The sequence below is a fragment of the Lactuca saligna genome, chromosome 7 (assembly GCF_052625555.1).
Source record: "Lactuca saligna cultivar CGN05327 chromosome 7, ASM5262555v1, whole genome shotgun sequence".
Lineage (NCBI taxonomy): Eukaryota > Viridiplantae > Streptophyta > Magnoliopsida > Asterales > Asteraceae > Lactuca > Lactuca saligna.
Genome location: NC_136423.1, coordinates 31,830,350 through 31,846,270, shown reverse-complemented (window position 1 = coordinate 31,846,270; position 15,921 = coordinate 31,830,350). Strand labels below are relative to the sequence as shown.

Sequence of the window (15,921 nt, the reverse complement as noted above, 5' to 3'; positions counted from 1 at the left end):
TGCATATGTACGCGTAAAGTTGGAAACTTTACATGGTAACCAAGCCTTAAGAACCCAGATCTATAAGCTGTATGCAATGGTTTTGAGCAGAATCAACTGTATAGAAGTTGCATACAACCGACTCGGCGAGTCGTTCTTCGGACTCGGCGAATCGGGTCGCGAGTCCTTGAGTTTTCCCCCTTCTATGTATTATGCCGAGTGGAACCAGTGAGTTTTAGGTGGAATCAGTGAATCGGAGATCGAACTCATTCATTGAGGGACTCGGCGAGTCAATGACTTGACTCGGTGAGTCCAAGGCAATCTTCATATCTCAAGAACAGACTCGACGAGTTGTTCATACAACTTGGCGAGTCACAGTCGGAGTGTTCATATGATGAAGGAGAACTCGACGAGTTGTTCATACAACTGGGCGAGTGGGATGTAGATTTACTAAGTGTTAGTATCAAAGAGGATCTCGTCGAGTCTATGCCAAACTCGACGAGTAGTAGCGAGCAGAATTGAGAAATGAGAGTAGGGACTTGACGAGTTGGTGGCCCAACTCGACAAGTCAGGTCAACTGTATGTTGACTTTGACCAGGAGGTTGGCTTTGACCAGGGGTAAAATAGTCATTTTACCCTAAGTATAGTTATCAATATTTGATTGAGTGTACTTATGGAAATTGTAGCCAGGGAGATACCGGAGCAGCAACAGACAGATTCCAGAGCAGTTAACTTAGCAGCCAGACTATGAGGTGAGTTTTCCTTCCAGTAGGAACGGGTCTACGACCACAATGTCGGCCCGTTTAGTTAGTAGTAGTTCCGGACCTCGGTCCGATGTAGTAGTTAGATTGCTTGATGTCTTTGTGATTCAAGCATGTTTGTGTTATGTGTTTCGGACTTCGGTCTGATGCAGTATGCAGTATATGTGCTTATGCTACTTGATATGTTTATGATATGCTATGTTATGCTCAGTCAGTTTCCGGACTTCGGTCCGATGCAGGGGACAAGGTCCCAGTCAGTTCCGGATTTCGGTCCGATGTAGTTAGTTCCGGACTTCGGTCCGATGCAGTTTCCAGACTTCAGTCCGATGCAGAGGGCAAAGCCCTGGTTAGTTCCGAACTTCGATCCGATGCATTATCCGGACTTTGGTTCGATGCAGTGGGCGAGGCCCAGTATGTGTTTATATGTATTGTATGGTATGTGGTAGTTTGGGGGAGCTCACTAAGCTTCGTGCTTACAGTTTCAGTTTTGGTTTCAGGTGCTTCCGCAAGTAAAGGGAAGAGCTCGGGATGATGGCATCGCACACACCACATCTTCAGTTTTGTCCTGGGAGTTGATTTAGCTTTTCATAGATATGATTTGATACAGTCTTGATACAGTTTTCTCGTGATACTTTGTTATGGTTTTGAGATATTGACGTATGGGTTTTTATTTTATGGTATTGATCTAATGATTTTAGTAATGACTAAACAAAATTTTTTGGGTCGTATTTTGGGATGTTACAGTAGTTAATTCTATAATACCTTGGTTTATATATCAGGGTTATATATAATTAATACCCGACATGTAATCGGATGTGTGTTTTCCACCTTACTTCCTGTTCCTAGTTTGGTTGTGGGCTTAGGGCAGATTTACACAACTAACTATCTATTCGATATTAGATTATATATAACTAGTATAAACCAAGTGATTATAGAAGGAACCACTGTGGTTACCACTTTTTACTAAAGGAAATAAGAGTTTTCTTAAAGAATATTTTCATCAAATATAAAGGAGCTATTACAGTTAACTCTGTGCGTAACAAGTGAATGCACTAGGGTTATATACAACGAAGAGCTAACAACCAATGGGATGTGTGTCATCCTCCTCATTCTGTGTTCCTTGTTTGGTTATAGGCTTAGGGCATATACACACAACCGACTGTTTGTTTACTCTAGGTTTTATATAACTTTAATTTCCTTGAAAAACACTGAGTTCACGGTCCAGGACGAGTTTACGATCGTAAACTCGTGTACGACCATAAACCCTGATCGTAAACCCTGTTTACAGTCGGAGTCGGGTGGACCCCACTCACCGACCACAAAATCCCCTGTAAATATGAGACCCCCACCCTCATTTGAACACTTTGGCCGAATACACTCTCATTCTCTCTCTAGAAACTCTGTCCATAAACTCCTAAACATCCTCATTTCTCTCGGAAAACCATCAGGAAACACTTCTGGAGGTAGTGTAGGGGCATCTAAAAAACGTTTTCATCGAAACCAGCATCATTGTTCTTGAGTTTACGGTCAATCTTCATAGACCATAAACCTTTTTACGGTCAAATCTTCAAGGAACATAAACTCAGTTACGACCATAAGCCCTAGTTCACGGTCGTAAACTGCCTGTCGACTGTAAACTCTCCTCTCGACCGTAAACAACTCTTTTGTGGGGAAAAGACTGTTTTCTCAATTCAACCAAGACTCGATAACATTCCTTAACAAAAACCAAGTGTTTATCTAACACTTTATGTAACGAAATCGCTAATTTAGATACATATATGTATTTATTTGATATTACGATTCCGTTAAGTGACTCACGCATCGACTCAAGGATCTTCCGGTTCAATCCTTTACGACCAACCAACTGTGAGTTCATACCCCTACGCTTTTATAGTTTTTAAAACGTTTTCAAGGGGAATACAAGCCAAACATAAAAGGTTTTCACAACTTAAAAACTGATGCAATTACAACGGTTTTCCATCAAACATTTAGATACGTCCCTTTTGTATTATGCGGAGCATAAGAGACGTTTTCTAAACCTAATTGCATAGTTTTCCGAACTGTACATGAACGTAACAAAACAGTCAAACTATAATAGGTATAGTTTGGAGATTTCTTTACCGGTTTCATAGATTCAAACTCATTAACTATGACAGATTTGGTTTATCCTTTATTAGAGTATCTTATTAAAAAATTATTTTGTGTATAATTACTTATACTCTACACCGTATACAACGATTTTGAACACGAGAACAACCAAACAACACGTAAAATAGTTAATACAGGATTGTGAGACCTATCTTCGTTATGCCCCTCGGGGTACCAGTAAATCCTCACCTTTAGTATAACCAGTTGCTCCTGGAGGGAGAGCGTGAATTTTGTGAATAGATCTATTCGGGACTGACAATCCCACACCTGAACTGTTAGCTACAATTAGGCGGGTACGCCTGGGGTGACAAATTTTGTAATCGTACGACGCCTGAAGAAATGTCAAGGAGGTCATCAGTCATATTAGCATGGTTATATGACTCACAATAAGTATAAACTAACCTTTGCTTATGGGATTTATTTCTTCAATAGTTTTATTTTAATTAATGAAACTACCTATTTACTTACTGGAGGGTATTCCAGGGACACAACTTTTTGTTTTATTTTAAGTAATAAAACTATTATACAAACTGGTGGTAGCCAGGGTTTTCTAACAGATCATACACTACTTACTGGTGGTAGCCAGAGTTTTCGAACAAAACATACACTACTTACTGGTGGTAGCCAGGGTTTTTTAACACATCATACACTACTTATTGATGGTAGCCAGGGTTTTCAAACAGAACATACACTACTTACTGGTGGTAGCCAGGGTTTTCTAACAGATCATACACTACTTATTGGTGGTAGCCAGGGTTTTCGAACAGAACATACACTACTTATTGGTTGTAGCCAGGGTTTTTAACAAATCATACACTACTTACCGGTGGTAGTTAGGGTTTTCTAACAGATCATACACTACATACTGGTGGTAACCAGGGTTTTTCGAACAGAACATACACTACATACTGGTGCTAGTCAGGGTTTTCAAACGGAACATACTTTCATACAATAATCAACAAATATGTTAGAAAATATTGGATTTTCTTGGAAAGCATGCATACATATTCCAGAACTTGATAACAATGGTTTTCGATACAAACGACATTTTACTATAATGAAAAGAAACCATTTGTACAAATTCAGTGACTTGTTTACAATACAAAAACATACTTGTGAACTCACCAGCTTTATGTTGATACGTTTTCAAAACCGTTTGTATTCTCAGGGCAACAATAGACAGGTACCTTCGCCAACTTTTGGAGAAGACGGAACATTTTGGAGTCTCTTCTTTATCTTTTGTTACATTTTGATGTATACAAACTATGTTTTCAAATAGATGTAAATATTCACATTGTGATGTATTGGTTGTGTTTACTTTGATTGCTATGATATGATTGTTGTGATACTACGCATGACGTCGCCCGCCTCGAACGTTTCTGCCGTTACTTCTGACAGTTCGAGGGTGTGACAGGATGTTACATAAATTTGAAGCCTAGGTTGGTTTTTTGTTGCTAAGCCCCCTTCAACCTTCTAAAATTTCAATTATTATAAAGTAAAATAATAAGGCTATACTATGACTAAAATTGAAGCTCACGACTAATAATTGAAAAATATAGTATATATTGAACTCCTTTTTATATGATTTTTTTCTAATTTTTTCACTATCGTCCAAGACCTTTGTCGGACATAATATAAGCGCCCCCCCCCCCCCCCCCCCCCTCATACTTAAATCTTAGTTTCGCCCTGCATCACATGTATATATAGATGTAGATATACCCTAACGTGAGAGATGAAAGGAATCTTAAGTCAAACCGAAAACTCAACACACAAGGTAAGTAAATTTTTTATAAATCAGTCCATCAACAATTTATATTATTCCAATAATAACTGGATTTAATGATAATATTAAATATATATGATGTAGTCCCATAACTATCTAACACTTTTTTATTCAAGTAGTATATATGTGGAAGGAGAAGTAAGTATAGGTTGTGAGAGTTTCTACACACAAATGTATGTTGATAGAAATCAAGGACAATGGGTAAGCACAAATCAATCTCAATCTCAATCTCAAGGACAACGAAATCAAGATGTTACCTAAAATGTTAATGGGTTGTGGTGACTTGGTAAAACATGTAGAAGATACGGTGGATAACCTATTGACCAATATTCAATCCTGACACCACTCAGCCTTTGTGGCCATGGAGGTTTGCCTGCAGTGACTCCAGGACATAAGTCAAAGTTTCATGTTTGCAGCGGGGAATTAATCGGTACGCAAAAGCTGACCCGGAAACCCTCGTTAGGAAAGTTCCATTTCCAAAAAAAACTAACTTCACCATATATGGGAAAAGATAAAGGTGAACTATGATGATAAGCTAAAGTTATTATAAATTGAAATTATTAAAAAAAAAAAACTTAAGTCGTTTATAAGATTGTGATTAGACAATGAAAATTCTAAGGGATAAATTTTAACATTTTAAAATTATTAACCCATCAATGCGAACCAGGATACCTAATACGCATGGGTATACATGCAAACCTAGTGGTTATTTACTAGAGAAACCGAGAATCTGTTGTTACGGGACCGTTTAGAATATGGTTTTATAATTGGATATGAGATTGAGATCACCAATATAAGCCTCATTCTTATCGTTACTTAATTATTCGTCACCTTTTTAGTACCAACAACCGTGAGCTGCTTGTGTTGTCTAGAAATGGACTTCTGAAAATGACATCAAAGTTTTATGATTTTCGAAAATATGTATCTTATTTTCTTTTTGTTTTGCGTAAAAAATAGGTAAAGTAACTCCCGAATACGACTCTAAAAGTGTCTTGACGTAAACTCTTAATATAAGTACTACGAATGATATATGGATTCTTCTGATTAAAGTGAACTATTGCAGGGTACTACAACATTTGCAATGTTTTTGTAAGGACCATTTATATATTTCACTAAAAACAATCAATGTACTATAAAGATGATGAAATACAATCATACAAAGTTGGTTTTGTTAAACACTATAAAACTCATGTTCAAATAATAATGATCAGCACAATTTGGTTTAACACAATATCACACCATCACTGTCGATTTGGTTAGTACTTAACTGTAGAGTTTTTAAATAATCAATTATTGGTTGGAGATATTATAAAAAAATAAGTTCTTAATTCAGTCTTATCCGGCAAGAAACAAGAACCAGCTGTTGTTTAACAAGTTTTATTTTTCAAACATAAATTAGCATCAACTTGACGTTTATAACCGTTAAAGTTAGAGATAATTCAAGTTCATATTTGGTCCCTCAAACCATGAAGCTTATCAGGATAATGAAGATTACAATATAATATGTTATTTTTAGTGTCTGCAATGATCTATGCCCTTCTAAAAACACTATTAAAGGGGAATCGATAAAAGAAACATCTTCTATCTTCTATCTTCTATATATAATACTACATAAATAGGAAACTAATTTAAAATCTTGAATGCTTATTCCTTCCTATTTAATATTTCCTTTTAATCAACCCGTTTAAAACATAAATATCTAATCTAATATATAAATAAAAATATACAAAACTACACAAAAGATTAAAAAATGGCCCCATTTTTCATTCTATGAAAGTCAACTTTTAACTACCGAAAGCATAATTTTAAAGCTCCAAGTACCAACTTTTATTTTTCTGAAAGTTAAGACTCTAGATATCAAGTTGCTTCATCTTTAGAGACACTTTAATGGGGTTTTGAGAACTAGTATTTTCATCTACATCTTAACATATTTCCTAGAGTTGAAACCAGAACCAAAACCAGTTGGAACCGGCTAATGGTTATATACACCACCTAAATAGCTTTTCTCAAAAGTTAGATTGTGATTGTAATAATATTCTTTGTAATCATATTAACCACCCTAGTAATCTATAAAAAAAAGTTGCATCATTTAGGATCAATTTTTTGCAAATAGAAACCAATTTGGAAATGAAAAAGAAGTTTTACGCATTTCTAATATAGAATTGAATGGATTAGTAGAAGCACTTGTTGTCTCTCTAGAAATGGGAAATACGGAAACGTCTTTTTCCTCAACATTTTAGCACCAACAATTGTTAGTTGATTGTGCTGTCTAGAAAGCGACTCAACATCAAAAGTTATGTGAATTTTAAAAATGATCAAACTCTTTTTCCTCAACCTTTTAGCACCCAACAATTGTTGATAAATAAAGAAATACAAAATTGGCACAAAAGATACAAAACATCACCCTATTTTTCAAAGCAACATTCTATGAACCTTTAAAAGTTGATTTTAGATATCAAGTTGCTTCCTTTTTAAGGATAGTTTTGTAGGGTTTTGAAAACCAGTACTCTCATCCACAAATTGAGCTGCTGTTCGAGCCCTTAACTCCTCTAAACTCTCTCCTTCCTTGGCTCTCTCCAAAACCTGCAAATAAAGATTTAAATTATGTTTTAATCTTTAACATGTCAAATGAAGCAAATTTTATAGTTTTTAAAGTATTATAAAAACATACCAAATGTCGCCCATATAAATGAGTATTTGATAGAGCTTGAAGGGCGTTTTTAGTCTCTTGCTTTGTTACATACTCCACAAAACCAAAACCTCTATGCTTTCCTAACCTTGTTGGAAGCCTTAAACTCTTTATCTGTAAATGTTAACAATTTCATCGATTTAGCAACTATAATATGATAAAAAAAATATATATATAATAGTAATTATTACTATTTTTAAACAACATTTACCTGACCAAATGGACTAAATAGCTGTCTTAATTCTTTCTCTGTAGCTTCAAAAGCTACATTTCTCACAATTAACTTGGTTGAACTTTGATCCTTGTCCACTTTCTCTTTCACTCTCTCGTTCTTCACATGGCATAATTGTAATATTAGAGCATGCCCATCCAAAACCGTTCCCTGAAAAGAAATATGTTAAACACCACCGTGTAAAAAGACATAAACACCCTCCTCAACATAAAAACTTATATATCGTACCTGTAAATCTCTGCTAACTTTTACAGCAGTATCCACGGAATCAAACTCCAAAAATCCAAAACCCATCGACACGTTTTTCCCATTTTTCAAATGCTTCTTTATCTGCGTTAACACAAGGGTATAATCGTCATTTACATGCAGAAAGACATGGAAATAAGTTAAAATATAGAGCAAAGGGATGACAATTATACCCTGACACTTCTGAGCTTTCCTTGCTTTACATGATCAATAAAATGTTTCTTCAAACCCTCGTCTGTGGTTCTAAAATTCAGATTCTTGACAAAAAGCGATCTCGACTGATAACAACACAGAAAGCAGTTTATTTGTAGGATACTATAATTAATAATAATAATAATAATAATAATAACAATAATAATAATAAAAAGCAATTCACATACCTCAACTCTTTCTGTATCAATATCAGCAGCATCTGTTGTTCCTTCCAATTGTTGCTCTAGTAATGCTCTTTTGGTTTCATGTTCAACCACATCAGAAGCTTCTTTCTCTTTCTCTTTCTCATCAGTTATGGAGTTTGGATCTTCACTCAGAATGTCACCAGGTGCCCATTCCAAATACAATGGAGCATCTCTAAATTATATAAAAAAACAAAATACAAATTAACAAATATAACTTTAAATTGGTAATTAAGTATGAACTTACTTGTATCTCTTGTAAGCTAAACCTTTGAATGCAGCACGAGCCTCCCCAGGTTCAAGAAAAACCACCTGAATATTTATTTATGACATCATCAAATGAATATAAAATAAAAGAATGTGAGGCAAGAATATGATATTCATAGCATACCAAAGCGATAGTTTTAGTTGAAGGGAGAATAAGTTTGTCGATGCTTCCAAATTTTCCAAACATGGTAGCAAGTTCAGTTTCAGTAGAACCATATGGAAGATTTTTAACTAGTATGACATGGTTGCTTCTTTTAACACCTTGAGTTTTTTGATTTGCAAAATTCTCTAAACAAGTTACATTAACACCAGCATTTGAAAGGGCCTTTTTGGTCTTTGCAATTACTTGAGTTTCTGCTAATGCAATACGTACAGCTACATCAGAGGCTTCACGATCAAGTAGTTCACTTTTACTTGTTCCAAATTCCCTAGCAATGTTTTCCACAATCTGTTCCAACAAAAAAAAAATATGAGCTTTTTGCATTTAATGTATGGAAAATTAAGTTTAAAGATAATTAAGAAAGGTTTGAATCATATATTACTGTATCTGGTCTCATGAATAAACTGTTCCATGCTCTTGTATCTCCACTACTTTCAGATTTCTTCCTCTTATCCTCCCTTTGTTGCTTAAATGTCTTTGTATGAATAGCAGAGTCACTGATCCAACATGATATAATTTTAACTGATGAGCTCATTAGAAAATAAATTAAAAAACAATAGAATCATCATGGTTTACTGATATGCTTACTCTTTTTTCACAGGAAGAATTTTCTGCTTTGCTGGCATAATGTGCAAAAGTCTTCCTTGAAAGATAGAGTTGTCAAGATCTTCTAGTGCCCTTTACAGATCAATAATAAAAATTACAACAAAGAAAACAAAACCAAACAATTGAACAAAATTAAATGAAAAAAATATAAACCTAGCTGCAGATTCTGGAAGTGCATAGAGAATGTAAGCAATTCCCTTTGATCTCTTTGTCTCTTTATCAACCACCAAATGGGCTTGAGATACACTGCCAAATTTGCTGAAGTGCTCTCTTAGATCATCTTCCCTGTTTTTTTTTTTTTTTTCATAACAAATCATCAAACATAATTTGATAATCTTTAAATATGAAAGTTTGAATGAAATAAGATACATACGTAGCAGTATATGGGAGATTACGAACAAAAAGACGACCAGTTTGTAGAACATCATCTTCATCTTCTAAGCTTGATGAAGATTCATCCACCTCATCAGTCTCATTAGGGTTTTCAATTGTGTTTGTGGCCTCTTCAGCTTCTGTTTGTTCATCATTCTTGACCTCCTCTACATCTCCATTAACATCTTCAGTATCAGTATCAGTATCTGACCAATCTTTTTTTACTCTGCTTTTAAAGTAATCTGTATCTGACACAGCTTTATCAAGCTCCATGCTACTTTCCATCTCATCAGGTTTATTATCACTGGCTTCATTCAACTTTGAAGATTTTGAATTCAATTTCTTTTTGTCTTTGTCTTCCCCTTTGTTGGCTTCCAAAAGATCATTTGACCATAACTTTGACTTTGCACGGGGTTGCATGACTTGAAGAAACTCCTGGAACTGAAGATCACCATTCTCGGATTCAATCTTGACCTCTGGTGTAACTTTGGGATTTGAACTTATGGATTTAACAGATTCCTTTTTCTCAAGGGTTGACTTTTCTTGTTTCTTGAGAGAATGTCGGCTCCATGGACGTGACATTTCTGGGTCCCCCACTTTGCGAGCAATCTGTGTGTAAAATTACACTTCTTTTAATAAATAAATAATGATGGAAGAATCATAACAAAGACTAAATGGTAAAGTGAATCACAAACCTCACAAGAAATCCTGTAAGTATCAATGAACGAACCATTAAAGAATTTGAGAGCTTCTGAAGCTTCTTTTTCACTTCGGAATCCAACAAAACCAAATTGTCTGCTCTTCCCATCTCTGGAAGAATATTAAATTTAAAATTATTTAAATAAGAACGAACAAGATGAATAATACATCAGTTATCTTTGTAGCTGAAAAGTAATCAAGGAAAAATAGAAACCTGGTTCGCATGAGTTTGGCATCCGTTACTTCTCCTTTCTGAGAGAAATAATCTCGGAGACGTTCTTCAGTTGCATGTTTTGGCAAATTTTTCACACATATTCGAGACCTTTCACAAAGTATAAAATTTGGTTGGTTTTGTTATAAAAAGTAGTCATTTTCTTTGCAACTATAAGGGTTTTACTAATAGCTTGCTAAACAACAATATATTAGTGCAATTTTCCTTTTGAAAGATCATTAAATTTTGCATATACTTACATGATTGCAGATGGAACCGAATAATACAAAGCTTAAGATATGCGACTGTCAGATAGTGAATATCTGAAAAGAAAGCGAATGTAATGTTATTATTAACTATAGAATATTGTTTCCGATCACAAAGAACATAGGAAAAATAGAGAGCGAATCCTAGAGAAGTAACGGCGATGTTAAATACAAACCCATGAGTGCATGTGTGTCAAAATTGTTTATAAAACACCATAAGTGAGGTTGGTTTTTAAAGAGTAGAGCAGCAAATTTCCGTAAAAATGAACTTACTTCAAACTTTCTACACGATGTTTTAACGAGCAGGATTAGCAGCATCCTATATTGCATTTAATTCGCTCTTTTTACCAAAAATTTTGTAACTTGTCACATACATACCCCCTGTTTTCGTTAAAACCCAACTTTTTTAAACTTTACAAACTGTTTCAGAGCTCAAATACAGCAAGATGCGGATGCAGATGCAGAGAGTACCGAAATTCGAGGGGAATGCATGATTATGAACATCAGAGAGGGGATACCTGATTGCTAAGCTGAAAGCGTGAGCTTGGAGTAGAGAATACAGAGCCCGGAGGAACCCTAATTCTTGGTTTGTATTTCTACTTTTCTATATGGTTATTTTTTAGTCGGTTCGAGAACCGACCGGGTTTGTGTATTTGCTTAAGGCCCATCCCGATTGTAACAGGTCCGGTATAGTTTTTTGGGTCCAAATCTAATCCGACCAGTCCGGCCCGTTTTTCACATCATCTTTTCGAATCGAACGACTTATGTATCTGTAAAGGATTGTTCACTTTGCCCTTAATTTTTTACAAAAATACTGTATTTGATTTTATTTTTTTGTGTATTTTTCAGTTTATTAAAGCTCAAATTTTACAATCACAATTTCAATTTTACCCTTTTACAAATTTATCTGGTATTCTACGAAGTTTAAGGATTTTAATGAATCAGAAAACCAAACTTAGGAACTTTTATGAACTAGAAAAAAAGATAAGACCTAATATCTCTCTCAAATAGGGATGAACATATGGACCGAGGAACCGGCTGGAACCGGTACCGGAACCGGAACCGGCACCGGAACCGGAACCCGATGGAACCGGTCGGGCCGGGACCGGGACGTTATTTTTGTGGATTTTTGGAACCGGGAACCGGTAGGAACCGGAACCGATATAACCGGAACCGGTAGAACCGGCAAAAACCGGTAGAACCGGCAAGAACCGGAACCGTATGATGCTATTTTTGAAGGATCGGTTCCAACATTTGAAGACACGACAAGAACCGGTAGGAACCGGGAACCGGTAGAACCGCCGGGCCGGTTCGGTTCTTGATTTTGGCCGAAGCCGGTTCCGGTCCGGTTCGGGCCGGTTCCGACCGGTTCGGTCCTTTTGCTCATCCCTACTCTCAAACGTAAAGGCTTTAATGAACAAAATGGTAAATTTGAAAAAAAAAAATTATAAATTTCCGACTTTAATGAACCCAAAATACATAAAAAGGTAAAACTAAATATTTTATAAAAACTTTAGGGGTTTTATGGCATTGTCCATATTATTAATCGTGTATCTTTTATAAATAAACTAATCTGAAAAGTTGATATGAAATCCAAACAATTAAAAAAAATACTTTCGTTTATATAAGGACAACTTTTTAAAAAAGTTAACATAATACCTTACTAACTTTATGTAACTTTGTTATACATATAAAATATTTCTATAAAACACGTATATGATAGACTACACGTATATGATAGACTATTTATGTAAATTTATTGTTAAAATAGATAATTTCTATAATATTTAATTAGTCTAGGGACCATTTTACTATCTAAAAACTAAAAATAAATAAATAAACTAAAACCTACCCATAAAAAGTTTTAGGGGTCATTTTATCATCAAAGTGAAAGAAAGTATAACTAATTTATTTTTATTTTGTTATCTTTTTTTCATATATATCATTTTTAAACATCAATAATATCATATTTTGTTCAATCTATTTTTTAAGGTTATGTTTTGTGTGCTACGGTTAACTAATAAGCTAATTTATTTTTCGAATTTTTTAAGTTTTCATATTTGATAATGAAAAAATTAGTTTATAAGCTAACTTTTTAAAATAGTATCTAAACTAACTTGTAATCATATTATATAATATATTAATTTTGAACTCTTTAGGGAGCAATTCTTTGCTGTGATTGACTATTTTTTTCCTTTTTGTTGGGTTTTGTATTTTTGTGTTTTTTTTCTTTGCTTGGTGGCAAACTGCGTGTTATCTCCTCACACAAGCCACCGCCTATTGATTATCTCAAGATGGTTTATTCTACCGCCTCAAATCCACAGCTTTAATCTTCTTCTTGAATCTTCTTCACCCCAAAAAAAGCATCAATCCATATTTCTCTTCTCAACATTATTTTTATTTCTCTCGCCTGGTTTGAACCATATTCTCACCGCCTCTATTTTGTGGACGCATCACCACCTGTGATATCCTTGGCGTTCCCCATCATCTCCAACAGTCACCGCCAACCACGATTGACCACAGATTGCTTCGTCTTCATGGGTCTTATCTTCACCTATCTTTCCCGTCTTGCCTTAAATTGTATTGAAATTGCCATTCCAATCGTTGCTTTTCTGTCTTTTCCATCGTCTTCGTTGAGGTTCTGGTCTTAGGTCGGTAATTTTGTGTTTTCTTTCTACACTTTTCTTTCCATTTTACCTAAATTGATTGTTGTTGTTGTCGTTACTCTTCAGTTATCAAATGTTGCATGTTTACGATTTTGCTGAAACAACACAAATGTACAATTTTTTTTTGTTTACTTATATCTAATTCATCCATCATCTATAATCATCATATTAGTTTTTAAATCAACTTATGTTACTAGACCTTGGGTAACCGTATTAAAAATCATGTTAGGTTATTAGACCTTAGAAATTTAATGATTTCCTATTACTTGATCGGATTTCATTGATTGTTTGTAGTTTTGGTGGATTATAGTGTTGTTGGTCGGATCCTTACGAGTAAGTGTTTGTTTCTTTTTTGGTTTGATCTCGACTGATTTGGTACTTTTGAGTCGTTTTAATTTGAATTGCGGTTGGTTTAGATTAAAATTCTGTTTTTCACAACGTGTTTTGATGCTTCAATTGGGTTTTGATATGTTCAAACTCAAACTTGAGGGTTTTGGGTAAATAAAATGTGTTTTTATAGAGTTTGTGTGTGTGTGTGTGTGTTTGTGATTCATATGGAACCATTGATGATTGATTCAATGGTTTTTATGATATAATGGTTCGTTTTTTCATTAAAATTTGATATCCAACCTCAGATTAAAACCAAGTCCACTACTAACTTCATAACTATTGAAATCCTCTCCACGAAAAAAAAAGAGTAATTTCTTTCATTTAGAATGTTTTCATGTAAAAAAAAGTTGTGTGGTTGCAGTTCAAGCACTTGGGGTTTTGTACTCATCTTTAAATAATGCTGCCTAGCTAACTAACTGGAGCAATAATGTTGGTGATCCATGTGGAGAATCATGGAGAGGGGTTACCTGCCTGGGTACATCTGTTGTTTCCATGTGAGTTAAATTTTTCCAAAATAGAGTTATTTTGCAAGGGTCATATGCATCAGATGCAAGAAATACCAAGGACTTGATGCTATATTTTGATTTGGTTATAGATGAGTACGAATAGAAGCATGAAAATTCATGGCAGAACATACAAGCAAATATCACTAGTTAATGGCCATATCTTAATGATGCTTTAACCAGGTTTTAGGTTTGAAGTAACATTTAACCTTCTTTAACATTGTTATGCACTTGATGTGATCTTTTATATTTGATATATGATATCATATTTAAATCTTTTTTTGAAATATACAGGATCATGCTAAGGCAGACAAGCTGCTGAAGATTCAGCGAAAAACTAGATAGCTTAGTTGAGAAGAGTTTTAAGAGTCGATACTACCAACATCCAAATTTCTAAAAATGCCACACAAGTGTTTTTGGGTCTAGAAGGTGTAGAAGGGATGAATGAGATTATTAGGGTCTCAGTAAGCATAACCAATTTTTGTGTACTCGTGACTATAAAAAGAACGGGACTATTTGCTTACAGTTACGATGGGAAACTAAGGTGGAGTACTGGACATGTAATTACTCGATCAAAGAAGTATCGCCAAGGTTGTTGGAGAAACTTAACATACTGCTTTTCTGATTCATCCCCTATCATCGATGAATGTCATGCTAACGTTTATGTATGCCAAGTTTCTGACTTCTCCTTTCCTTTTTATCTCTTGAATTTTGTAACATGCACGTTTTAAAATCGTGTTTTGTAATGAATAAAATTGTGAAATATTATGTAAAATTGAGTGTTGAGTTCTAACAGATGGTTTTTACTAGAAATGAAGTAAAACTATGTTTAGAATCACTCAGAAAATATTGGAAGTCTTATGAGATTCCAATTAAAAGCCAAATAGTGAAATTTAGTGAAAATATGAAATTTTAAATAAGTAAAATTTTATTATTTTATGCTGTAGAGAATCCCGTTAGAAATTTGTAGGCGAAAACCTCATCAAAATCCGAGTTATAACGAAGAAGTTATGACCAACCGAAGATCCGCGACAAAACCGGCACGACACCGAATGACGTAAAAAGTGAGTTTTTGATAAACTACTTTTTAGCCTTAGTAATCTAAATGAAAGTCGTAGTATTCGTTAAATCGAGAAATTCGATAAAAAGAACGCTAAAATCTGACTTCGTATGAGCCCGGTATCATTTTTAAAGCCTGAAACACGTCCGAGACCCCCGAGAATCCCGGAAATTTTATCTTTTCGGTTTTGAATCCATACCTTCGCAGAGCCCGGTTTTCAAACAAACTCCCGGTTTTCAACATAGAAAGGCATATTTAAAGCCGAAGTGTTGTCCAAATTACTATTTTAACCCCCGGTTAACTTAAGGTGAGTTTAATATATAGGAACAATTGTATGTTATGTGTTATATGTGCTATGTGCTTTTCAGTATTATCATTTTGAGTTATTTTCTGGTGTTATTCGCTATGTTTATAGCAATTGTAATACCTTTGACCATGTGATCAGTGAAAAAGACTTAGATTCACATTGGTACTGGTACGTAGCCTCT

General features: G+C 34.7%; 1 protein-coding gene and 1 long non-coding RNA gene across 3 annotated transcripts; one reads left to right on the top strand and one right to left on the bottom strand.

Moving 5' to 3' along the window:
* Positions 1-6,952: 6,952 nt before the first annotated feature.
* LOC145005238 (nucleotide/nucleic acid binding protein) lies at positions 6,953-11,421 on the bottom strand. 2 transcript variants are annotated; one of them, XM_078964299.1, is made up of 16 exons: positions 11,333-11,421; positions 10,809-10,871; positions 10,552-10,659; positions 10,334-10,448; positions 9,640-10,247; positions 9,420-9,551; positions 9,249-9,338; positions 9,043-9,157; positions 8,625-8,948; positions 8,481-8,545; positions 8,219-8,408; positions 8,012-8,116; positions 7,821-7,922; positions 7,572-7,742; positions 7,343-7,474; positions 6,953-7,254 (listed from the first exon to the last, which is right to left on the bottom strand). In XM_078964299.1, coding segments are annotated over exons 2-16 (2,394 nt in total). In that variant the 5' UTR covers positions 10,811-10,871; positions 11,333-11,421; the 3' UTR covers positions 6,953-7,119. The 2 variants fall into 2 exon arrangements, with proteins under 2 accessions (XP_078820425.1, XP_078820426.1); XM_078964300.1 differs by lacking the exon at positions 11,333-11,421 and adding an exon at positions 11,088-11,300.
* Positions 11,422-14,110: 2,689 nt separating this feature from the next.
* On the top strand, positions 14,111-15,166 carry LOC145006447 (uncharacterized). Its single transcript, XR_013662902.1, has 3 exons — positions 14,111-14,364; positions 14,466-14,556; positions 14,668-15,166. It is a non-coding gene; the product is annotated as an uncharacterized LOC145006447 (long non-coding RNA).
* The last annotated feature ends 755 nt before the right edge of the window (positions 15,167-15,921 follow it).

Bases quoted from the DNA above. Each gene is read 5' to 3' on its own strand.
- LOC145005238 (XM_078964299.1), bottom strand. The intron at 8,409-8,480 runs GTAAGTTCATAC...TATATAATTTAG, and splicing joins TTAGCTTACAAGAGATACAA to AGATGCTCCATTGTATTTGG. The intron at 7,255-7,342 runs GTATGTTTTTAT...CTTTATTTGCAG, and splicing joins ATTTATATGGGCGACATTTG to GTTTTGGAGAGAGCCAAGGA.